Source organism: Prionailurus viverrinus, chromosome B3, assembly GCF_022837055.1.
Source record: "Prionailurus viverrinus isolate Anna chromosome B3, UM_Priviv_1.0, whole genome shotgun sequence".
NCBI classification, from domain to species: domain Eukaryota; kingdom Metazoa; phylum Chordata; class Mammalia; order Carnivora; family Felidae; genus Prionailurus; species Prionailurus viverrinus.
In genome coordinates this window covers 48,916,548-48,942,972 of record NC_062566.1, presented here as the reverse complement: position 1 = coordinate 48,942,972, position 26,425 = coordinate 48,916,548, and the positions used below count along the sequence as shown (strand labels likewise).

The 26,425-nt window shown below is 35.3% G+C and overlaps 1 protein-coding gene across 2 annotated transcripts in view; it reads right to left on the bottom strand.

Annotated features, from left to right (window-relative positions):
* TRPM7 (transient receptor potential cation channel subfamily M member 7) overlaps positions 1–26,425 on the bottom strand; it is a 123,084-nt gene that overhangs the window by 45,402 nt on the left and 51,257 nt on the right. The window contains exons 12-18 of one of the 2 annotated variants that reach the window (XM_047862335.1): positions 20,526–20,660; positions 9,843–9,896; positions 5,043–5,183; positions 4,526–4,660; positions 2,811–3,091; positions 1,581–1,809; positions 48–203 (exon numbers count right to left, since the gene is read on the bottom strand). In XM_047862335.1, the coding sequence (XP_047718291.1) occupies positions 48–203; positions 1,581–1,809; positions 2,811–3,091; positions 4,526–4,660; positions 5,043–5,183; positions 9,843–9,896; positions 20,526–20,660 (1,131 nt within the window). The remainder of the gene's footprint in view (positions 1–47; positions 204–1,580; positions 1,810–2,810; positions 3,092–4,525; positions 4,661–5,042; positions 5,184–9,842; positions 9,897–20,525; positions 20,661–26,425) is intronic. The other variant, XM_047862336.1, reaches the window with a different exon arrangement.

Here is a 26,425-nt window from a genome sequence, read left to right as displayed (position 1 = left end):
TATTCACAAAAAATTTATATTTACTTAAAAACATTTTTCTTCCTTACCATGGGAATCTCTTCTGCTATGTTCTGAAAGTTGTTTTCGCTATCTTCCATTGTCATTTGATGGGCATCTTGAGATTGTGGAATATGAGACATTTCTGCCTTTGTTTTATATTCTAGCATTAATATGGCAGGCGGAACTAAAATGCTTAATATGACCTAAAAATTTAGAAGCACGTAAGTTTACATTTTAAAATTAATGACCTTCAAGAATAAAAAGCTATTAAATATCTTGATTATTAGTTAGCCAGTTTGCCCCTGTTAGCATAGGGGAAAAAAAACCTCAAAAACATCATTTTTTACTTACATATTATATTTAAAGAGGCCCAGGTTGAATTATTTTAAGGAGTAACAAAACATGTCAGTATTATTATTATGATGATATAGAAAAGACTTAATAATTACTATAGAAAAATTATTATAGATGTGTCCTTTAAAAAAAAAAACAGTTCAGGGGCACCTGGGTGGCTCAGTCGGTTAAGCCTCCGACTTCAGCTCAGGTCACGATCTCACGGTCCGTGAGTTCGAGCCCCGCGTCGGGCTCTGGGCTGATGGCTCAGAGCCTGGAGCCTGCTTCCGATTCTGTGTCTCCCTCTCTCTCTCTGCCCCTCCCCCGTTCATGCTCTGTCTCTGTCTGTCTCAAAAATAAATAAACGTTAAAAAAAAAAAATTAAAAAAATAAAAAATAAAAAAATAAAAAAAACAGTTCATAATCTGTTCAGAAAACACATTTTTGTTTAAATAAAATTAAAGCCTTATGAAATTGCTATGTGCGTAATTTTATCCTAAATCTCAATGCAAGTGTTCCATGTCATAACATGATTATTCAGCTTGTGCCTCTATAAACAAACAAGTTTATTTGTAAAATTTTATGTATTATTGCAAAATCCTAAAACACAAAGAAATTATAATTGTGTATCAGGTTTTCTATTGGTTAATCTTTCACCATTATTTTTATTAGATGATCAGTATTTGTTACCCACTTACAATGGTGAAACTACTTGCCTGATTTCTGCCTTCTACATTTCTGTACCTTATTTAAGATATAAGATAATGAAAAGGAAAGTTTAAAGTAGTATCTCTCACTGTGAGGAACCCAAAGTACCAGTCAACATTTTATCCAAATTCTTAACCATAAAAACTAGGTACATCCAATATACTTCAAGTAAATTAAAAGTAACAAATTATTAAGTTAGTAGACAGATCCTGGACTTGAGAATTTGAAATTATCTTTTCATAAAGAAGCAACTTTTTTTCATGCCTAGTCAGGGCTATAAACACCAACACTTCCATTTGTTGCTCTCATGCCTCTGGCTCAGAGAGAGGCAATAATCATTATACGTTACACTTGAAAAGGATTCAGAGTGAAGAATAGGGAGGAAAAAAGAGGCCATTTCATGCCACTTGAGATAAAACGCCAACACTGCCACCTCCACCACCCTCATAAATCGGGGCATTTTACTATATATCTGGGCTAATTCCTCTGTTCTTTTTATCTAATCACACACTTTATACCAAATTGTTTCTAAAGTATACCTTGTACCAGGAATTTTTCCTCATATTCAGCCTTCCCATCCACATATCAGATAACAACATTTGTGTACAGGTGTGGGCTACAAAGGGTCTAAGTCTTGAAGAAACTGCCAACTTGAGGCAGGTAGAGTTACTCCAGTTTTTCAGTTCATAAGTGAGCAATTTCATAGCCATGGTTTCATCTTGTCTGAAGGACTGTTCCAATAATTCAACTGCGAGTTGACCAAAATCACTATCAAAAGATAAAAACCAAAACATTCATACTACCAAACTACAGTTCTAACATTATTCTTAAATAATTTCGTAACATGTTCCCATTTTTAATATTTTCACACACACAATCAGGGAACTGTAAGGCATTAGAATCACAGCTCTATGTTTTCAGATATCTACTACTACGTGGATATCACAAAATATTAAAATATGTCACATTAAGAACAAGTCTGAAAAGGTAACTTTGGAGCACTTTCTCCTCATCTTGGAAATAAACCTGCAGTTTCACAGGAAACCCAAACTGACAATGTTCAGATGCTCTGTTCAAAAAGTCGTATCTATATAGTATTTCAAACATAGAAAAGGGTTGATAGCCAGTGGAAAGACTAATGTGAACAGGGACTAACCTAATCATGAAAACACCTGAACCTTAGATACTCAGTAAGTAATTCTAAGATCCCTGCTTGTTATTTTCAGTACAACTCTGACTCTCTTCCAAAGACAGTCCATTTTGGCAGAGGGAGGTCCTATTTTCTATCATAAAGTTTACTACAAAGTATCTTTTCAGCTTAATATTCTATTATTCCTCTAAGTGTAAACTTCTGTGAACTGTTTTACTCTTCAATATATGTAGCTCCACCTCTGAAATGCCCTTCCAGTTGGATTCGTTTCCTTAGAACACAGTTCAAACCTCACTTTCTTCCTTTCCTTACCACTTCAAATGAAACTTTTCCTAATCGAATTAATTGCTAGTATGTGCAATTAATAAGATGACTTACGGATTTCTTTCTTGCCAAAATATTTAACTCTTGAATTTAAACAATATAATAAACCTCTTTTTACATGCATAAGCAGCAATGTTTCCTTCTGAATTAAAAAAAAATAACAAATATATTTTAATTGTACCAATAAAATTATATATATATATACATATATACCCACACAGTGCATGACACTATAACCTCCATTTAAATATGATCTGGATGTATTTTTTAAATGAAATGATAAAATCTAACTTACTTAGAATACTGTTTCAATTCTTCTGAAGTATCATCTACGAGATCACTCTGCTTTGCTTCATATGCCATTGAACGATAGATCTTACAGGCAACTAATGCTTTAGCCATTGATTCTTCACCATGCTGCCATAAAAAACGGGCCATGACCTGCCTCTTCATAAGGCAAGCCCAAATTAACAGTTCATTAAGTGGATAAGGAAAGCGCTTGGTTTCTGGATCATCAATATCTACAATTTCATCTTTGGCTCTTTTTTTCTTTCCTTCTTCCACAGCTGTATCAATCTTCAAGGGAAAACAAATGTCTAAGATTCATTATAATAAGGCCATATGACGTTAATCTCAGAATTTTATAAAATCTCCTTTGTACTGTTCAACTTCATACAACTGCACAAATTAAATCAAAATAGTATAAATTTTATATACTTGATTTTATTATAGCTCAAATTTTACCAAAATGTTATTTCTAAAAAAAAAAAAAAAGGTATTTGCATCAATAGACACTTTTCCAAAGAAGACATCCAGATGGCTAACTTATATATATATATAAAAAAAAATGCTCAACATCACTCATCATCAGGGAAATATAAATCAAAACCACACTGAGATATTACCTCACACCTGTCAGAATGGTTAAAATTAACAACTCAGGCAACAACAGATACTGGCGAGGATGCAGAGAAAGGGGTAAGCTTTTACACTGCTGGTGGGAATGCAAACTGGTGCAGCCACTCTTGAAAACAGTATGGAAGTTCCTCACAAAATTAAAAATAGAACTATCCTACCACCCAGCAATTGCAGAATGAGGTATTTATCTAAAGGATACAAAAATGCTGATCTGAAAGGGGCACATGCACCCCAATGTTTACAGCAACACTTTTGAGAATAGCCAAAAGTATGGAAAAAGTCCAAATGTCCATCAACTGATGAATGGATAAAGAAGACGTGGTGTATATATATTCAATGGAATACTACTTAGCGATGAAAAAGAATGAAATCTTGCCATTTGCAATACTGTGGCTGGAACGAGTGTAATATGCTAAGCTAAATAAGTCATAGAAAGACATGTCATATGATTTCATTCATTGGTGGAATTTAAGATACAAAACAGATGAACATAAGGGAAGGGAAGCAAAAATAAGATAAAAACAGAAAGGGAGACAAACCATAAGAGACTCCTAAAATACAGAGAACAAACTGAGGGTTGCTGGCAGGATGTTGGGTGGGGGAAAGGGCTAAAGGGGCAAGGGGCATTAAGGAGGACACTGGATGGGATGAGCACTGGGTGTTATAAGTAAGTGACGAATCAACAAATTCTATTCCTGAATGAACAAATAATTTAAAAATGTCTTTGTAATAAAGTTTTCCAAAATTAAAGGGCCTAAATATTTCAATATCTGATAAAACATAATTTTAATGAAAGACAAGTTTGGATAAGACACATTGTCTTGCATGTTGTTAATCAAGTTAAAGTGGAATAAGAGGAGGCAGTTTAGCATTTATCAAAATATTTAAAAATTTTTATTATCACAGCTAAATACAAAAACTTAATAGAATTGTTAACTCATAATGAATATCTTTTTGTATATGGGAAAATAATCAAAAATGTATCTACAAACATAAGTTGAATCTTACTAAAACAAGCAATTTTTTATTTCATAAATACTAGTAAATTAGAAAGAACAAAATTCAGAAAGGGTAGTATTTACGCAAACATACCTTTGGTCGATAGGGTTGTGCTGTTTTAATGAAATGATTGTGTCTCATTTTTTCCTTTTTATCTGCCCTATTGCCAAAAGATTCATGACTCTTGCGCAACTGAGGAGTGCTGCTGGAGGTATTTCGGCCAGACCTCTGAAAATGAAAGCTTATTCGTTTTTACAGACTTAAATATACTAATATGCTATAAAAATTCAATAATCAATCCAAATATATATATATACACACACACACACACACATATACATATATGTGTATATACACACACACATATAAATGTATAAATATATACATATACACACATATACATAAATGTGTGTGTATATGCATACAAAAATGATTTTAGATTTTGATTACAAAATATTTCTATGTATCTTAGTTGAAAAAACCATTTTTAAGACGATGTTACTTCACTGTTCTTATATTTAGTAGTTTTAAACTTTTAAAGTGTATGAATTTTTAACTTACAAAGTGTATAAAGTACACATATAAACCACCCCCCCAAAATATTACATACCCGATTATTTCCACCAAGACTGTTATAAATTAATCGAAAACGTTTCCGAGTGTAGGTGCACCTGTAAGTTCCTCCCATAAGATATTCAATAACAAGTCCTATATCAATTAGGGTGATCTTATATCCTGGAGGAAGATTTCCCTGGAAACAAAACATTAGTTTTAATTTTTTTTTATGTTTATTATTTTTGAGAGAGAGAGAGCAAGCAGGGAAGGGACAGAGAGAGACGGAGACACACAGAATCGGAGGCAGGCTCCAGGCTCTGAGCTGTCAGCACAGAGCCCGATGCAGGGCTCGAACTCACAGACCACAAGATCATGACCTGAGCTGTAGTCGGCCGCCCAAATGACTGAGCCACAAAGGCGCCCCAAAAACATTAGTTTTAAATAGACAAGACATTTCTCAATATTTCCATTCATGCCTATAAAGACACCTACTCTCCAAAATGACAAATGTTTACTTGTTACAGGAAGCTGGGGTTGCAGCTATCTTTGCAGGAGAAGGGAGTAACTTGGTCCTCCATTTCCTCTGTAAGAAGAGATAATTCTCAAGTTCTGAAATATGGCTTGCAGCAGCAGATCCTTTATCTTTCCACTGCTCTAATACTTCACACAAAGAGGCAAAGGAACTTCTAAGAGCCAAGTATTCCATTTTCACTGTGGCACATACCATAAATTGCATTTTCCTGCAAAAATAATGCTATAATTGCTACTTATGTTTCCAAATAAGCCCGTAAGTACTTATAAGTATTTTTTTAGCCAAAATTATATTGGCTATATTATAGGTTACACAAGTTTTTATAGCCTCATCTAAGATTTAAACTACCACTTGTAACACTGTTTAGAACTAAGACTTCATTTCCCTAGGATATCAATTTAAAAATAAACTCCTGGAACAGGAGCCATTTGTGAGTTTGGAAACACTGCCTGTTCAGAATCAAATATTTGGTTAATTTCATTAAATAATCTTAAAAGGGCTTAATCATAAGATGATTTACATATATCAACTAATTCTGCCCTTCTACCATCATCATTCTTTCAATTTTCCTAATTATCACCTCATGAACTTAGTACTTTAAAAAATGTTTATACCGGGGCGCCTGGGTGGCGCAGTCGGTTAAGCGTCCGACTTCAGCCAGGTCACGATCTCGCGGTCCGTGAGTTCGAGCCCCGCGTCAGGCTCTGGGCTGATGGCTCAGAGCCTGGAGCCTGTTTCCGATTCTGTGTCTCCTTCTCTCTCTGCCCCTCCCCCGTTCATGCTCTGTCTCTCTCTGTCCCAAAAATAAATAAACGTTGAAAAAAAAAAATTTTTTTTAAATGTTTATATCATGGGGCACCTGGGTGGCTCAGTCGGTTAAGTGTCCGACTTTGGCTCAAGTCATGATCTCACAGTTTGTGAGTTTGAGCCCCACATCAGGCTCCGTGCTGACAGCTCAGAGCCTGGAGTCTGCTTTGGATTTTGTGTCTCCCTCTCTCTCTGCTCCTCCCCCACTCATTCTCCCTCTCTCTCTCAAAAATAAACATTAAAAAAATGTTTATACCTTTTATAATTTGGTTTCATCTGTGAAGTTTTAAATTTCTAGATACTTATATTCTTTAATCTCCAATTTAAAAATAAAAAGTATTTTCATCTTAGGTGCAAGATTTTTGTTTTTGTCTTGAGCAACCTCAAAATATACTTTATGAGCAAGGATGTCATATACGGTATTTTTATTTTTATTTTTATTTGTGAAGAGAGAACATGCAAGTGCATGAGGGAAGGGCAGAGAGAGAGAGAGAGAGAGAGAGAGAATCTGAAGTAGACTCCATGCCCAGCACAAGCCCAACAATGGGACTGATCTCACCACCTGAAATTATGACTTGAGCTGAAATCAAGAGTTGGACTTTTTTTTTTAAATGTTTATTTATTTAGTTTTGAGAGAAACAGAGCATGCAAGTGGGAGAGGGGCTGAGAGAGAAAGAGAGAATCCCAAGCAGGCTCTACACTGTCACCACAGAGCCCAATGCAGAGCTCAAACTCACTAACCATGTGATCATGACCTGAGCCGAAATCAAGAGTGGTATGCTTAACCAAATGAACCACCTAGGCACCTCTGTCAAATTAAAAAAAATAAAACTAAAGGGGTGCCCAGGTGGCTCAGTAGGTTAAGCGTCTGACTCTTGGTTTCAGCTCAGGTCATGATTGCATGGGTTGTGGGATGGACCCTGAATATTCTCTCTCCCTCTCTCTCTGCCCCTTCCCCACCTGCACTTTCTTTCTCTCAAAATAAATAAATAAACTCAAATTAATAAATAAAAAATTTGACAAGGGTGCCAGGGTAGCCAGCTCAGTTGGTTTAGTGTCTGACTCTTAATTTCAGCTCAGGTCATATCTCACAGTTAACAAGACTGAGCCCCCATAGGCCTCTATGCTGAGCATGGAGCCTGCTTGGGATTCTCTCTCTCCCTCTCTCTCCTACTCTGCTCTCTCTCTCTCTCTCTCTCGAAATAAATAAACAAACATTAAAAAATTAAAAACATAAAAACTTCACAAATGCCATTAGGATATGGTCCCATTTAAATGGGAAATAAAATTATAGGAAATAATGCGAGTTATCTAAAAAAACAATAAGCAGTTTCTCAAACTATACAGATAATACTTATAACACTCAACTTTAATTTGAATTGAAAATAGTCAATTACTGCCTTTACTTTAGGATTTTTCACTTACGGAAATAAAAAAATTTGGCTTATTTAGTATAGCCACCAAGGTAAAGGTAGTGTATACCAAATCTCATATTTGTTCCTAGAATTAACAACTACAGTTCTTTCTGCTAACCCACATAAGTAAATCATAACGCAAATGTGTTTTAGAAACTGCTGGACTGGAACCTGGGTAGCTCAGTTGGTTAAACGTCCAACTTCAGCTCAGGTCATGATCTCTCAGCTCATGAATTCGAGCCCCTCGTCCAGCTCTATGCTGACAGCTCAGAGCCTGGAATCTGCTTCGCATTCTGTGACTCTGAATCCGTCTCTCTCTGCCCCTCCCCAGCTCATGCTCTATCTCTGTCTCTCAAATAAACGTCAGAAACCCATGGACTAAAGGTCTCTCCCATCAGTCAAGCGTCTAGGAAGAAAAAAAAAAAAGCTTATTTAAACAACAAAACAAAAAAACAATGTGAAATGTCCAGAATAGGCAAATCCAGACATACAGAAAGTAGATTAACAGTTGCCAAGGGCAGGGGCAGAGGAGTAGAGAAAGTAGAGTAAGGAGTAGAGAAAGAAACAGGAATGGAGAGTGACTGCTAATGGGTTAGTCTAAAATTAGACTGTAGGAGTGACTGGGTGGCTCAGTTGGTTAAGCAGCCGACTCCTGGTTTCAGCTCAGGTCATGATCTCACAGTTTGTGAGTTCGAGCCCCCAGTGGTCTCTGTGCTGACAGCACAAAGTCTGCTTGCGATTCTCTCCCTCTCTGTCTACTCCTTCCCCACTCATGCTCGGGCTGCCTCTCTCAAAATAAATAAATAAACTTTTTAAAAATTAAAAAAAAAATTTGATTGTAGTCACAGTAGCACAACTCTGTGAATATACTAAAATCCAATGAACACTCTGAATGAATTTTATGACATGTAAAATTTTTTAATAAAGTTATAAGGGAAAACACCTGGAAAAAATTGAATTAAAGAAAAACATATTTTTAAGTATAATAAAGTCTAAGTTTTTCCCATGGGAACCTAGTTTAGTATTAAATAAGCGACAAAACACAAAAAAAATCAAAACAGAAAATGACATTACTATTTTAATTTTTCAGTTATTTAATAGTACACTTACATATATTAACAAGTAAAAGTTTGAAGAATTCTAGGAAGCATTTTAGTTCAGAAACTACAAAAATATTTCAGTTAATTAAATGAATACCTTTTCACCTAGGAAAATAAAACTACTGGATACCAATATTTTAAATGACTATAAAATTTTTAATAGATGTCTAAAACTATTAATTCACAAAGAATCCCAATAGAAGAGAAGGGAAATATTAGTACATCAAGTTTAGTCCCCACAGAATGGCTTTAAACCACACGACAGTGCTATATATTCCACCATGACCAATACTGAATATGAAAAGAGAAACCATGCGCACATGAACGCAAACATTTCAGCACTTTTGGCAAACTCTGCCATGAAGATCATCATCCAGTGTTTCCCTCAATGTCTTTATTCACAGTCCTCTAAGGCCCAGGAAACAAATTTCTTCTGAACACAGACAAAGAAGATACATTTTATCAATAATCTTCCTTTATGGACCAATGAGCATTATGAAATTCATCACAGTCTATCTCAGATGACTAGAAGCTCATAAAACTTGGTCTGAGTATAATTAACTTTCCTTTTTTCTTGATTTCTGGTACACTATTTTCTTTACTTTTGTTACCACAAATGTAGCCCTTACTTTACCTTGTTCTAAAAAGTGTCACTTTTTTTTTTTTTAATTTTTTTTTTCAATGTTTATTTATTTTGGGGACAGAGAGAGACAGAGCATGAACGGGGGAGGGGCAGAGAGAGAGGGAGACACAGAATCGGAAACAGGCTCCAGGCTCTGAGCCATCAGTCCAGAGCCCGACGCGGGGCTCGAACTCACGGACCGTGAGATCATGACCTGGCTGAAGTCGGACGCTTAACCGACTGCGCCACCCAGGCGCCCCTAAAAAGTGTCACTTTATTGCTATTTTTGAGATGGACATTACTTAAATGTGTTTTAGGAACAGATGAAGTGTAACCAAATTTTTAAATTGCATTTTCAAAAACAAAAATAATCTCTTACCTGTTTGACATCCCGAACAAGATGAAAAAGCATTGGATTAGTTGGACCTTGTTTCTTTAAGGAGAAAAAATTAGAGCGAACTATTACTTTCTTCTAAAATAATTTAACAACTTCTCTTTTTGTTACTTACTGAACTTTATCAACCTTCTTGCCCAAATCATATTTTCAGTTAAATAAATTCTGTTCATAAAATGGAGCAAAGAAAAAGATATAATCATTTTGTATTATCATATTTACCTTCATTAAGATGTGTAATTTATGTTGTTTTACTTATGCAGAACACAAATTTATAATCACGAAAACATTTAAGTGTCACAATTATATCTTTAATCTACATTTCTTTAATTGGTAATGGAGCTTTACACTCTTCTTATTAAAATGTACCTTGTTTCTGCCACTAAATCAAGTTGCATCAATACTTTAAATATTTTGGATAATAAACTTTAAAAATTTATATATGTCATCTTAATTTCCACCTAAGGAAGTTAAAACGGAATACTTACATCCATAAATACCTTATTATCTTACTTCCATTTACGTATACTATTAGACTAAACACAAATGTCATTTTTACAGTAATCTTATGTTGATGGTGTCCTGTATTTTGAAAAAAACCCCAGTGTGTATGTCCCCCATCAAGGCTGAGGTAAATGGACCAAAAATGTATCCTAAACTTTTTAGACAGTGGTCTGATCCATCTGAAACCTACTACAGTGAATTCTAGGCAGCATCACAAATCAAGACACTTATTTTCAATATTTTAAATCTATTGTTTAAAAGAAATATCAAATGGGATTTTCCTCCCATCACTGTGTTATTAATTCTTAAGAGGTTATTATAGTAATCAACTCAATCTACTTGAACATTTTGACCACATATACTTGGTAATAGATTTTCAAATCTCAGTGGGTAAACCTCTTATTTCTTTACAAATACTTTCTCTTTTAATTATTTTTCAAATGTTTATTTATTTTGAGAGAGAGAGAGCATGAGTGAGGAAGGGGCAGAAAGAGGGGGGAAGGGAGAGAATCCCAAGCAAGCTCTGTGCTGTCAGGTTTGTGTAGCGCTCAAACCCACGAACTGTGAGATCATGACCTGAGCTGAATACATGGGTCAGATGCTTAACTGACTGAGCCAATCAGTCAGGGTGCCCCCCAAAATATTTTCATTTCAAAATTCTGTATAATATCTAAAGATGACTGTAACTAATATTGTGTATATTGTGTATTTAGCCTTACTTTGCTCTTTCTTTTTACAATATTTTTTAAAGTTTATTTATTTATTTAGAAAGAGAGAGACAGCAGGGGAGGGGCAGAGAGAGAGACAGGGAGAGAGGGGGAGAGGAAGAGGAAGAGAGAGAGAGGTAGAGAATGAATCCCAAACAGGCTCCACACTGTTAGTGCAGAGCCTGATGCAGGGCTCGAACTCATAACCATTAGATCGTGACCTGAGCCAAAGTCAGACACTGAACCGACTAAGCCACTCAGGTGCCCTCTTTTACTATTTAATCTATCCACTCAGAACCTAAGTTTTCTCTGGCAATTCTTCCTTGTATGTTAATTTTTTAAAAATAAATACAAAGTATTTCACATTTTTAGGTATTAGCAAGTTTCATTATATTTTCTCTAACAGTATATAATCACATAAACATGCAATATTTAGAATTCTATTTTATCTTAATCCATTACTGTTTATTCATTATATTAATTTCTTAGTATAAAGGAAATATATTTTAATATAGCAGTTTTCAAAGTGTGTCTAGTTTCCCCTGATGGCCCCCAAGACTCTTTCAAAAGGTCCTTGAAATCAAAAATATTTTCAGAATCATGTTAAGATATTTGCATTTTTTCATTCTCACTCTCTCTCAGTGATTAGTGTTTTCCAGAGGCTTCTTGATGTATGATATCATAAGATTAAATTCAAAAGCAAATATAAGAATCCAGTTGTCTTCTATGAAGCCTGATACTAAAGAGATTTGTAAAACAGTATATGTATTCTATTCTCTTCACTTTTTTTTCTCGAAAAATGTTTTTTTGTGTTAACATGTGACAGATTATTATTGTTACCTAAACAAACTAATATTTTAAAAATTTCTTGGTTTTATTCTGTAATATGGTAAGTATCGAGACACATAAACCCTTTTAAGAACAGCTCTTTTAAGTCCCCAATAATTTTTATGTAATAGGACACTGATACCCCAAAAGTTTGAGAGCCACTACTTTATCATATTATATAATCCCTTAACGTTAAAAAAATTTTTATTAGTAACTGATGCTGAAAAGTTTATCTTAATAATTTGAATTACACATTAAAAAAATTACTTGCCTTGCTAATGGGATCAATTTTTATTTTTATTTTTTTATATCTGGTTTATATTTCAAGGATAAACCTTACTTCAGCACAATGAATAATCCTTTTAATTTTTATATTTGTTCACTAGAAACAGAAGGTCATCAAAGTTCAATGTAACTGTGCTAGACATTATTAAAGATAAAAAATGGAGGAAAAATAAGAATATAATCCTTATTCAAAAAAAATTTATAATCCACAGGGGAAGATACAATTGTCCTCAACTAACTTCCTCAATGAGCTTCATGGAGGCAGCAGCATGGCATTTGAACTATGTTCTTAATAATGAATAAAATTCCAGTAAGTAGAGAGTAGCTGAGAGAAAAACACACTGCAGTGTGTAAACAAGAACTGCTTTTTTGTTAAGTTTATGTTTTTGAAGAACAGTAGGAAGACAACATAACAAACATTTATGGAAAGGTACGGGTGGGAATAAAAGGCCAAGTGAAAGAGCTATGACAAAATTTCAAAAGCTGGAGAGCTTTGAAAATCAAGCAAAGAGTTTGGGTATTATTTTATACACACTGGGAGCTATTAAAAGTTTTTTATTTAAATTTTATTTAAATGTTAGTTAACATACCTTGCAAAATTGGTTTCAGGAGAATTCAGTGATTCACAAGTGCCCTCCTTAGTACCCATCACTCATCTAGCCCATCTCCCACCCACCTCCCTCTGTCAACCTATAGTTTGTTCTCTATCATTAAGAGTCTCTTGTGGTTTGTTCCCTCTCTTCTCTTCCCTTCCCCTTCCCTTTTATTCATGTTTTGTTTCTTAAATTCCACACATAAGTGAAATCATATGGTATTTGTCTTTCTCTGACTTATTTTGTTAGCATAACACATTCTAGCTCCATCCACATCATTGCAAATGGCAAGACTTCATTCTTTTAGATGGCTGAGTAATATACCATTATATATACATGTGTGTGTGTATATATATATATATACACACATACACACCACATCTTATCTATTCATCAGTTGATGAGCATTTGGGCTCTCTTCATAGTTTGGCTATTGTTGATAATGCTGCTGTAAACACTGGGAGGCATGTACCTCCTTTGAATCTGTAGTTTGTATCACTTGGGTAAATACCTAATAGTGCAATTGCTGGATTGTAGGGTAATTCTATTTTTAGTTTCTTGCATCCTCGCCAACATCTGTTGTTTCCTGAGTGGTTAATTTTAGCCATTTTGACAGGTGTGAGGTGGTATCTCATCCTGGTTTTGATTTGCATTTCCCTGAAGATAAGTGATGTTGAGTATCTTTTCAGGTGTAGGTTGGCCATCTGGATGTCTTCTCTGGAAAAGTGTCTATTCATGTCTTCTGCCCATTTCTTCACTGGATTATTTGTCTTTCGTGTGTTAAGTTTGATAAGCTCTTTAAATATTTTGGATACTACCCTTTATCAGATATGTCATTTGCAAATATCTTCGCCCATTCCATAGGCTGTCTTTTAGTTTTGTTGATGGTTTCCTTCACTGTGCAGAAGATTTTTATCTTGATGAAGTCCCAATAGTTCATGTGTGCTTTTGTTTCCTCTGCCTTCAGCAACATGTCTATTAAGAAGCTGCACCAGTCGAGGTCAAAGAGGTTGCTGCCTATGTTCTCTTCTAGGATTTTGATAGGTTCCTGTCTCACATTTAGGTCTTCCATCAATTTGAATTTATTTCTGTGTATGGTATAAGAAAGTGGTCCAGTTTCATTTTTCTGCCTATCCCCATCCAGTTTTCCCAACACCATTTGTTGAAGAGACTCTTTTTTCCATTGGATATTCTTTTCTGCTTTGTTAAAGATGAGTTGACTATACGGTTGGGGAGTCCATCTGTGGGTTTTCTACCCTGTTCCGTTGATGTGTGTGTCTGTTTTTGTGCCAGTACCAAATTGTCCTGATGACTATAGTTTTTTGGTTTCTTGTTTTTTTTTTTTTTTTTTTTTTTGAGAAAAAGAGAAAGAGGGCGCAAGTGAGCAAAGGGAAGAGAGACAGGGTGGGGGTGGGGTGGGGGCGGGAGCAGAGCTCATGTTTTTTTTATCGGAGGCAGGGCTTGTGCTCACCAGAAGCAAGGCTCAAGCTCAAACTCACAAACCGTGAAATGATGACCTGAGCTAAAGTCAGATGCTTAATGCCTAAGCCACCCAGGAGCCCGCCTAAAGCTTTGTAATAAAGCTTGAAATCCGGAATCATGATTTGTTTTTTCCTTTTTCAGTATTGCTTTGGCTATTTGGGGTCTTTTGTGGCTCCTTACACATTTTAGGATTGTTTGTTGTAGCTCTGTGAAAAATGCTGGTGGTATTTTGATGGGGATAGCATTGAATATGAAGATTGCTTTGGGTAGTATAGACATTTTAACAATGTTTGTTTTCCAAACCATGAGCATGGAATGCTTTTCCATTTCTTTGTGTCCTCTTCAATTTCCTTCATAAGTGTTCTATAGTTTTCAGAGTACACATCTTTTACTTCCTTAAGTTTATACCTAAGTATCTTATTGTTTTGGGTACAATTGCAAATGGAATCAATTCTTTTATTTCTTTTCCTGCTGCTTTGTTATTGGTGTATAGAAATGCAACAGATTTCTGCCCATTGATTTTATATACTGCAACTATGCTGAATTCATGTGTTAGTTCTAGCAATTTTTTGGTGGAGTCTTTGGTTTTCTACATAGAGTATAACATCGTCTGCAAATAAACAGTGAAAGTTTGACTTCTTCCTTGCCAATATGGATGCCTTTTATTTTTGTTGTCTGATTGCTCAGACTACGATTTCCAGTACTATATTAAATAGTAATGATGAGAATGGACATCCCTCTCTTGTTCCACACCAGAGAGGAAAACCTCTCAGTTTTCCCCACTTGAGGGTATTAGCTGTGGGTCTTTTATATATAGCCTTTATGATAGTCCATCTATACCTACTTAGTTTTTAACAAGAATGGATGCTATATTTTGTCAGATGATTTTTCTGCATCTATTGACAGGCTCATATGGCTCTTACCCTCTCTTTTATTAATGTGGGGTATGTATCAGATTGATTGCTTTGCAAACACTGAACTACCCCTGTAGCCCAGGAATAAATCCCACTTGATCACAGTAATTCTTTTCATGTACTGTTGGATTTGATTCGCTAGTACCTTTTTTTTGTTTGTTTTTACAATTGCTAGTATCTTGTTGAGAATGTTTGCATCCATGTTCATCAGGGTATTGTTTGTAACTCTCCTTTTTAGTGGGGTCTTCATCTGATTTTTGAATGAAGGTAATGCTGGCTTCAATGAGTTTGGAAGTTTTCCTTCCATTTCTATTTTTAGAACAGTTTGAGAAGAATAGGTGTTAACTCTTCTTTAAAGGTCTGGTAGAATTCCCCTGGGAAGTCATCTGGCCCAGGACTCATTTGTTGGGAGATTTTTTATTACTGATTCAATTTCTTTGCTGGCTATGGGTCTGTTCAAACTTTCTATTTCTTCCTGTTTCAGTTTTGGTAGTTTGTGAGTTTCTAGGAATTTGTTTACTTCTTCCAGATTGCCCAGTTTGTAGGCATATCATTTTCATAATATTCTCTTATAACTGTATTTCTGTGGTGCTGATTGTGATCTCTCCTCTTTCACTTGTGATTTTATCTATTTGGGTCCTTTATCTTTTCTTTTGGTAAGTCTGGCTAAGGGTTTATCAATTTTGTTAATTCTTTCAAAGAACCAGCTCTTGGTTTTGATTTTTTTGTGTGTTTGTTTCTATATCTTTTATTTCTGCTCTAATCTTCATTATTTCCCTTATTCTGCTGCTGCTGGCTTTAGACTTTACTTGCTGTTCCTTTTCTAGCTCTTTTAGGCGTAGGTTAGGTTATGTATCTGGGGCCTTTCCTGTGTCTTGAGATAGGCCTGAATTGCACTATACTTCCCTTTTTGGACTGCATTTGCTGCATCCCAAAGGTTTTGGACCATTGGGTTTTCATTTTCATTTGTTTTCATGTATTTTTTAAAATTTCTTCTTTAATTTCATTCTTTAGTAGGATATTATATATATATATATAATGTCCATGTATTTGAAGGCTTTTCATGTATTTTTTAAAATTTCTTCTTTAATTTCATTCTTTAGTAGGATATTATATATATATATATATATATATATATATATATATATATATATATATATATATATAATGTCCATGTATTTGAAGGCTTTCCAAATTTTTTTGCGTGGTTTACTTCAAGTTTCATAGAGTTGTGATCTGAAAATATGCATGGTATTATCTCAACATTTTTGTACCTGATGAGGGCTGATTTGTGACTCAATACATGATCTGTTTTTGGAGAATATTCCACGTGCACTCAAAAAGAATGTGTATTCTATTGCTTTAAGATGAAATATTCTGAATGTATCTGGTAAGTCCATCTGGTCCAGTATCATTCAAAGCCATTGTTTCTTTGTTGATTTTCTGCTTAGATGACCTGTCCATTGTTGTATGTGGGATGCTAAAGTCCCCAACTATCACTGTATTATTATCAATGAGTTTATTATTAATTGACAACTATCACTGTATTATTATCAATGAGTTTATTATTAAATGATTTATATACTTTGGGTGGGTCCAAGTTGGGGGAATAAATATTTATAACTGTTAGATCTTCTTAATGGATAGAACCCTGTTTTAAAATGTAGTTTGTCTGATTTAATTATGAATACTGTGGCTTTCTTTTGACATCCATTAACATGATAGACAGTTCTCCATCCCCTCACTTTCAATCTGCAGGTGTCTTTAGGTCTAAAATGAGTCTCTTGTAGGCAGCATATAGATGTATCATTTTTTTTATCCATTCTGATACCCTACATCTTTTGATTCTCCAGAGAATTTAGTCAGAGTGATTACTGAAAGATATGAATTTAGTATCATAGTGTTACCTGTAGAGTTGGTGTTTTTGGTGATGCTCTCTGGTCCTTTCTACTCTTTGTTGCTTTTAGTCTTTTTTCTCCCCCCTCCACTCAAAGAGTCCTCCCTTAAAATTTTCTATAGGGCAGGTTTAGTGGTCACAAACTCCTTTAGTTTTTGTCTGGGAGACTCTTTATTTCTCCTTCTATTCTGAATGACAGCCTTGCTGGATACAGTATTCTTGGCTGTGTATTTTTCTGATTCAGCACGTTGAAAATACACTGTCACTCCTTTCTGGCCTAAGTTTTGTGGACAGATATGCTGTGAACGTGATTTGTCTTCCCTTGTAGGTTAAGGACTTTTTCCCCCATGCTGCTTTCAGGTTTCTTTCCTTGTGTGTGTATTTTGAGAATCTGACTATGATATGTCTTGGCAATGGCTGCCTTTGTTGAATTTAATGGGAGTTCTCTATGCTTCTTGGATTTTGATGTCTGTGTCCTTCCCCAGATTAGGATAAGTTTTCAGCTACAATTTGCTCACACAAACTTTCTGCCCCTTTTTCTCTCTCTTCATCTTCTGGGACTCCTATGATACAAATGTTATTACATTTAATAAATTACTGAGTTCCCTAAGTCTGCCTTCATGATCCCTGACCTTTGTTTCCCTCTTCTTTACAGCTTCATTATTTTCCACAATTTTATCTTCTGTATCACTAATTCCCCCTCTGCCTTGTCCATCCTCATTTTTATGGCCTCTATTTGGATCTGCATCTTGGTTATAGCAGTTTTTAAAACATTTATTTATCTTGAGAGAGAAAAAGAGCATGTGAGCAAGCAGGGAAGGGGCAGAGAGAGGGAGACAGAGAATCCCAAGCAGGCTCCATGCTGTAAGCACAGCCTGACACAGGGCTCAACCCTACAATGCACAAGATCATGACTTGAGCTGAAATCAGGAGTCAGATGCTTAACTGACTGAGCCACCCAGGCACCTTGTTGCTATAGCATTTTTAATTTCAGTCCGTGTAGATTTCGGGTCTTTTATCTCTGCAGAAATGGATTCTCTAGTGTCTTCTATGCTTTTATTCCCCAAGCCCAGCTAATATCCTTATAATCATTTAAAAAATTTTTTAATGTTTATTTATGAGAAAGACAGAGTGTGAGGTGGGGAGGGGCAGAGAGAGAGAGAGAGAGAGAGAGAGAGAGAGAGAGAGAGAGAGAGAGGGAGAGAGACACAGAATCCAAAGCAGGCTCCAGGCTCTGAGCTGTCAGCACAAGAGCCCAATGCGGGGCTCGAACTCAGGACCGCAAGATCATGACCTGAGCTGAAGTTGGACGTTTAACCAACTGAGCCAACCAGGCACCCCTAAATTCTAGTTCAGACATCTTACTGCATTGATTAAATCCTTGGCTGTCATATCTTCCTGTTCTTTCTTTTGAGGTGAATTCCTCTATCTTGTCATTTTTGATTACAAAAAACAGTAATAACAGAATCAAATAAAAATTTAAAAAGTAAAAAAAAAAAAAATCATATAATGGAAGCTAGATCCTAGGTGTGTTTTGGTCTGCTTGTTAAAAGAAGCTTGGAAGACAAAAGAGAAAAGAAGAGAGAAAAAAATATTAAAAAAAAAACAAAAAAAACACACAAAAAAAACAAACGATAAAAAGGCCGTCTAGGACGCTCAGTCAGTTGAGAGTCCAACTTATTTCAGGTATGGCTGTGTTTCGAAACCCCACATTTTAGAGACCCCTATGGCTCAGACCCAAAGCCATCCTCTGGGGAACGGTCTTGCTGTGCTATGTCTGGGGCTGGCTTGTCCCAGAAAATGGTTGCACCACGGTGCACTGGCACCAGCTCGAGTTTATGGTAAATAACAATACACAGCTGGTACCAGGGTTTACTGCCCTCAGCCACATCTCTGTTCCTATACAGGTGACTGAGGTGGCTTGATGGTGACCACTGGGTGTTTTGCTTGTGGAGAGGCCATATCACCTCTACCAAACGCACTCCAAGCAGGGGAACCGCTTCTCCCCATGCGACCTAGGGGATCCTCAGACTGGACAGCCTGCTCCCAGGTCTCCACCCTGCTTCCTCACTGGAGTAGCACCAGTGGCTGACCTCTGAAACTTGACTCTGTGCTCCGCTGTTTATAAAAGACTGGCAGTAATGAAACCCTCTCCTTTTTCCCCCATTAGTGGTTTCAGGGAGCAGTTTTCTCTTATGTAGTCCTCTGTGCATGTTTTCACTCCTTCTCTTTAGATGCTTTTATAGCGAGTGCTTTCTTGCACAAACCCAATGCACTGCTCTCTCTCCCTCTGTCTTTCTCCTCCCTGGGAAAACAGCTCCCTCCCATGTGAAGCACCACGGCTCTTCTATCCCCCAATTCACCTCTCCACACCATGTACCTGCTGTGTTCTCTCCCTCAAATTACTCAGATTGTTCTGTTACCCAGAACAATTGATCTGTTACTCAGATCAATTTTCTAGATATTCAAATGGTTTGATGTCAATCTAGCTGTGTTCAAGGGACAAGACAAGCCCAGGGTCTCCTTACTACTCTGCCATTTTAAACCCCCCACCCCCACCACCACGGATCTATCAAAAAATTTTAAACTGAAGAAAGACATGGTAAAATATATGATTATAAGAATAATTAGTTTAAAGAACTAATTTGAAGAAAGGATAAGAAGATTAGACTACTGAAGTAGTATGACTGCTATAAAGACAAGGTACAAAGACTTTAGGAATGAAAAGGAGATAAATAAGTAGAAACTGATGAATGGACAGACAGCTTTGCAAAGAAGTCAGATTTAGAAAGCTAGGATTTGGTAATAGTGCACTTCAAAGTATAGCTCAATTAAAGCTGGCAACATGGAAAACCAATAAGATGGCAGTATTTACTCTCTCCAATGCTAGACATGTGAAATTTCAAAATGAAATGATTTCAAAAGGCTTTGTAAGGGGGATAGTTTTCAGGAGCTCTTTAGAAAACAATGAAAAATGGTATGTAACCTAAAAGGGGGACACCATAAGGTCAAAATCATGAAAAACAAAAAGGATAAACAAAAAAACAATGTGTAATTTTTTACAAAAAAAGGCATCAATAAAAAGGCATCAATAAAAATTTAGTGTAACAAATGACGACCGAGAAAAAAGAAAAAGAAGGAAATACAATTATTCTGTAATTAAGAAGCTGATCCTAGAGTTTTAAAAAGGGGCGAGGATAAGGAAAAGACAGGCTTGTTAACACTTTACCTTTTCCCTATGTTGCTACGATGACAGGGAAAATCTCCAGAAACAAGGAAATGGTTTCAGATTGTCATATAGCACACTAAGACTTACAGGACACTAAGACTGGCTGCAATTTTTCCAAGTAATCAAGCAAATCATTAAAGGTTTTAGCAGAATTGGATATGTTTAAGTAAAATGACATTTCCCAAAGATAACAAAGCTTAGTCAACAAAGAATTTTAACACACACTTACTGTGTTGTAAAGTTCTTCCAGTCTAGGAATGGTAAGGAATTTATGCATGCTCACTCCATTTTCAATAAGTAGTTTTACAAATGCAACTCTATCCATCACAAGAGCATCAAGCATAGCTTGTTCCAAGGATCCAACCTAAAATATCAAAATTAGTGAATATATTTCACACATTCTAATTATACAAATAATTCTCAATGCAAGTCCTAGGATTTATACTTATTTGTTTTTGAACAGTTTTGGAACAAACTAAAAAGATGCAAAATAGTAAAAGGCTAGAACTTAAGGTATAAAGGGAATAGAAGAAAAGACCTCTCTATACTAGCATTCCCCAAAGAATACTCCATAAGCACTATTTCTGCAGGAGAGAAGTGTTACATGGGGGGGGGGGGGGGGGGGGGGGGGGACAAGAAAGAATCCATCATCAAGTAAATTTGGGGGAAAAAATCTTAGAGCAATGGTTCTCAATGTTTAGGAAAGGTTTTTTGGACAGATCATTTCACTATTTGGGGGCCATTACTAACATTCAAAGGATACCAGATATCATGCACTACGCCAGACAATTTCACTCAGAAAGGACTGTCCGATATCTCACACAACTTTGTTATGCTGTTGGACTTTCATGTGTGAAAATGCAATAATTCTGCTTTACATATAAACACAAAGTATTGTCATAGTTTGTTTTGCAATGAAGTTTCCAAAAATACAACATCATATTAGTTACATAAGATGGTACTTAGTTTTCTTTAGAACTTTAACAGAAATTATTCACCATTAGAGAAAAATTACATCTCCTAATAGCAATACAATCTGTGCCATTTGAGTTTAATGTAAACCATGTACGTCAGTCAGTATTTTTAAGCTGCCCCTTTTAAGTTTTTAGGGACTCTTTATAGACTTCAACAGACTCTGAATCAAATGCTGTTAAATTAGTGGAGACACAAATATAGAAATTTCAAGTATCATTAATAGGGTATTTTATTTTATTTAAGAAACAATTTTTAAAAATCATTTATTTTTGAGAGAGAGACAGAATGTAAGCAGGGGAGGAAGAGAGAGAGAGGGAGAAAGAGAATCCTAAGCAGACTCCAGGCTCTGAGCTGTCAGCACAGAGCCTGACTTGGGGCTCGAACTCACAAACCGAGAGATCATGACCTAAGCCGAAGTCAGACACTTAACTCAGCAACCCAGGCGCCTCATAAAGGGTATTTTATTAATAGAACACTAATATATTTAATATTAATGCATTAACATTAGTATATTTTATATGTATATTAAGATATTTTAAATATCTCATATTATTGCTTCTGTATATTTTTAATATTTTAGTACCATATGATAAAATAAAACTTCGTGGGGAAAATCAGTATCAAAATTATTGGCTGTTTTTTGGTTTTTTTTTTAACCTGTTGTTTTTCAATTTATTCTGTCTGCATAAGTTTACTAGATAACTGTACAACTTCTCTACAGCAGCTTCTATTACCATTTCTCCAATCTGTCCTCTATTTCCATCTCTTAGCAAAGGATCTGGTCACCAAGATCTTCTTAAGGATACAGACTAAATGCACACCTCATACATGATGGGATTTCAACATGGAAGATATGTTTTCTGCAGTTTTTAAGTATATTTATTTATTTTTTGAGAGTAAGTGCACAAGGAAAGGAGGGGTGGGGGGACGGGGGGAGAGAGAGAGAATTCCAGATTCTCTCAAGAATAAGATGCTCAACCAACTGAGCCACCCAGGTGCCCATGTTTTCTGCAATATTTTTTATCACTCAGCTCTATGTCACAACAAGGGAAATACTTTGATATTGCACTTAAAAATAAGGCTGAACTAATTAATAACACTGTAAAACTTATTCAATTTCTCCTATTAATAGCCACTGATTTATCAAGGCATGCTATTCTTATTTTAGGATTCTTTCTCTTATCATATACAAATAATTCTCATATGTTATTACTTATTCTAACTACTTTTGCTCTAATTCCTATTTGTTCCTCTTCTTTGCTCTTTCCTTGTCCTATAGTTGTCAATGGGTATTTTTCTGCTCCCCACGGAATTTAAATTACTGACAACATTTCCATATTAGCATGTACTCACAACTGCACCATTTTACATGGATTCTACATAAAATAAGTGCAAGCATATAATTATTTATTATGCTATTTATGTTTCCATTCTTAAGTATTGTCACTCTGAAATACCTATTTTTATTATAAATGACTTTCATTTATTTTTATCACAATATGGCATTATATTGTTGTTTTCTTTAATGTTTACTTATTTTGAGAAAGAGAGCACAAGCAAGGGAGGGGCAGACAGAAGAAGAGAGAGAATCCCAAGTAGGCTCTGCAATGCCAGCTCAGAGCCCAACACAGAGCTCAATCTCATGAACCGTGAGATCATGACCTGAGCCAAAACCAAGAGTTGGATGGTTAAAAGACTAAGCCACCCAGGCTCCCCAATATATTTTTATTTGTATAGTAAGTACTTGATAAAATTTTATTTTCATGTAATAAAAAGGGCATAATGAAACTTATATTTTAAAAAAGAAGTGTTCTATCTGAATTGAGTTTATAACCACTGCCCAAAACAACAATAAAGCCTTACGAAATTTTCACATCTGAGGAAAAAAAGGTTTAGTTAAAGAAAAAGTATTTGCTTTGTTCCACATTTCTTCATACACTCCATGCGTAACTCTTAACAACAAAGAGGAAAAACTGAAAAAATAGTGCTGCAAACTCTAGTATAAAGGAAAGCACAAAATCAAATAGGTAACATTGTATTTAATAGATCCATGAGATAAACCATATATACACAGAAGATGACGGCTTTTTCCAAGTCTTTACACTTGAGATAAAAAAATTCAATGAAGCTATTCAAGGGACTAAAAGGTTGGTTTACTATCGAAGAGTTTTACCACAGCTGATCAACATTAATTTCTTTCTCTGAAGTCCTGTAAGAATGGAAGTGACTAAATCTCTTTTTTATTATTTATAGGAAATACATCTCCATGGTTTAAAAAAACCATCAAATACCAAAAATGGCATAAAATGAAACTTTCTCTCTTCTGCCCATCTTTATACAAACATATCTCATAGTAACAGTTTCCAAAAAGGTTCTATGACTACACAGTGCATGCAGATATGCCTGAATGTGTGTACATCCAAAAACAGAATTTGCTACAAAGAAGCTCATGCTGTGCATACTTTTCTCCACTTTGCTGTTTACATTTCATAGAAAAGATTTAGCTCATCCTCTGTAAAGGCTGGATAAAAATTCACTGTGGGAATGAACATTTAATTTGCCAAATTTCCTATTGATTCAGACATGTAAAAAAATTTATCAAGCATTTACTATGTGCCAGGCTGTGAATATAGGAGGTGAACAAAAATAGTCTTTCTTCTATAAAATTTACTATCCAGGAGTAGAGAGAGAAATAAATAGCTAAGATATATAAATGATTTCTCAGATAGTGATAAATACTAAAGAAAAAAAATGGCAGAGAAGAACACAGAAAATGCTGTCATAGGGGACTTCTATTAAAATAGGTTAGACAATAAAAAGCCTACTTGAGGAGATGTTTGGTTAGAAACCAGAAAAAGAGGGGTGCCTGGCTAGCTCAACCGGGGGAGGATGCAATTCTTAATCTTGGAGCTGTGAGTTTGAGCCACATTGGGTGTAGAAATTACTTAATAAATAAAAATTAAAAAAAAAAAAAGGAAACCAGAAAAAGAAAACGAAGCAAGTCTAGGCAGGCATATAAGGGAATAGGGTTCCAGACCAAAAAAACCCCACAAGTACAAAGACAGGAATATTATTGGTATGTTTTAAAAACAGTAAGAAGGCCAATATGGTTACATAAAAGAGTGCAAAGGGAATAGTGGTAACATGTAAAGTAAGAGAGGCAGTAATGGGGCAAATGATGTGGAACCCTATAAGCCATCATAAGGGCTCTGGACTGTGCTTTGCATAAATGTGATGTGATCCATCTTCTGTGTAATAGGAGAGGAAGAATGAGAGTAAGGAAACAAACAGGATGCTACTAAAACAATAAAGAAGAAGGGTGACAGTAGATTGAACCAGGATGATAAAAAAATTGCATATTTTAAAGTAAATATGAAAACATTTACAAATGTTACTGAACTGGAATATATGAAAAAGAGAAAAGTAAAAAATGACACTAAGGCTTCTTATCTCAAAAACTGGGAAAAGGTTGTTGCAGTTTGGTTAAGATGAGAAAGACCACTAAAGGAACTAGTCTAAACATCTGATATAACACTATATTGAATTATCTTGTACATATAGGAATATTTCTTTTTTTTCCTTTCTTTTTTAATCTTTTGACCCCCTTCACCCATTTTGTCCCACTTCCCCACCCCCTCACCTCTAGCAACCACCAATCTGTTTATATATTCCACATATAATAGAGACCATATGGTATTTATATTTCACCTAGCATAATGATCTCAAGATCCATCTATGTTGCTGCAAATGGCAAGATTTCATTCTTTCTTATGGCTGAATAATATTCCATGTATTCCATACAATTACCTTATCCATTCATCCATCAAGCCAGAAAACAATGAACAAAATGGCAATTAGTACATACCTATAATAATTACTTTAAATGTAAATGGACTAAATGCTCCAATCAAAATGCACACAGTGGTTGAATGGATTTAAAAAAACAAGACTCATCATCTATATGATGTCTACAAGAGACTCACTTTAGATGTAAAGTCATACACTAAAAGCGAAGAAACAGAATTAAGATATTCCATGCAAATGGAAACCAAAAGACAGAATAGGTATACTTATCTCAGACAAAACAGATTTTAAAACAAAGACTGTAATAAAAGATAAAAAGGAAGGGATCAATCCACAAGAAGATATAACATTTATAAATATTTATACATCCAACATAGGAGAACCTAACTATGTAACACAATTAATACAGACACAAGGGATTAAGAGACATCAATAATGATAGGATACTTTAATACACCCTCCATTATATCAATGGACAGATCATCCAGACAGAAAATCAATAAAAAAAAATTGGCCTTCGAGGCACCTGAGTGGCTCAGTTGGTTGAGCATTCGACTTCGGCTCAGGCCATGATCTCATGGTTCATGGGTTCGAGCCCCACGTTGGGCCCTGTGCTGACAGCTCAGAGCCTGGAGCCTGCTTCGGATTCTGTGTCTCCCTCCTCTCTCTGCCCCTCCCCTGATTATGCTCTGTCTCTCTCTGCCTCTCTCGCTCGAAAATAAATAAATGTTAAAAAAAATTAAAAAAAAAAATTAAAAATTGGCCTTCAATGGACTTAATAGATATATACAGAACATCCTATCCAAAAGCAACAGAACACACATGTCAAGTATGTACATGGAACATTTTCCAGGATCGATAATATGGCAGGCCATAAAACAAGTTTTGATAAAATTATGAGGACTGATAATCATCAAGCATCTTTTCCAACCACAATGGTATTAACTAGAAATTAATTACATGAAAAAAATTGGGAAATTCACAAATATGTGAAGATTAAACAACATGCTACTGAACAATGAATGAGTCAAAGAAGAAACAAAAAAAATCTTGAGACAAAGAAAATTGGAAATACAATAAACCATCATTTGTAGAATGCAACAAAAGCAGTTCTAATAGGAAAGCTGACAGCAATAGATGCCTACCTCAAAAACTTCTAAAAGTCTCAAACTTAAATTTATACCTCAAGGAATTAGAAAAAGAATAAACAAAACCCAAAGTTAATAGCAGGAAGAAAGTAACAAAGATTAGAATAGAAATAATGAAACATAAACTAAAATGACAATAGAGAAGGTCAATGAAATCAATGAAACCTAAGAGCTAGTTGTTTGAAAAGATAAAAAGCTGAGA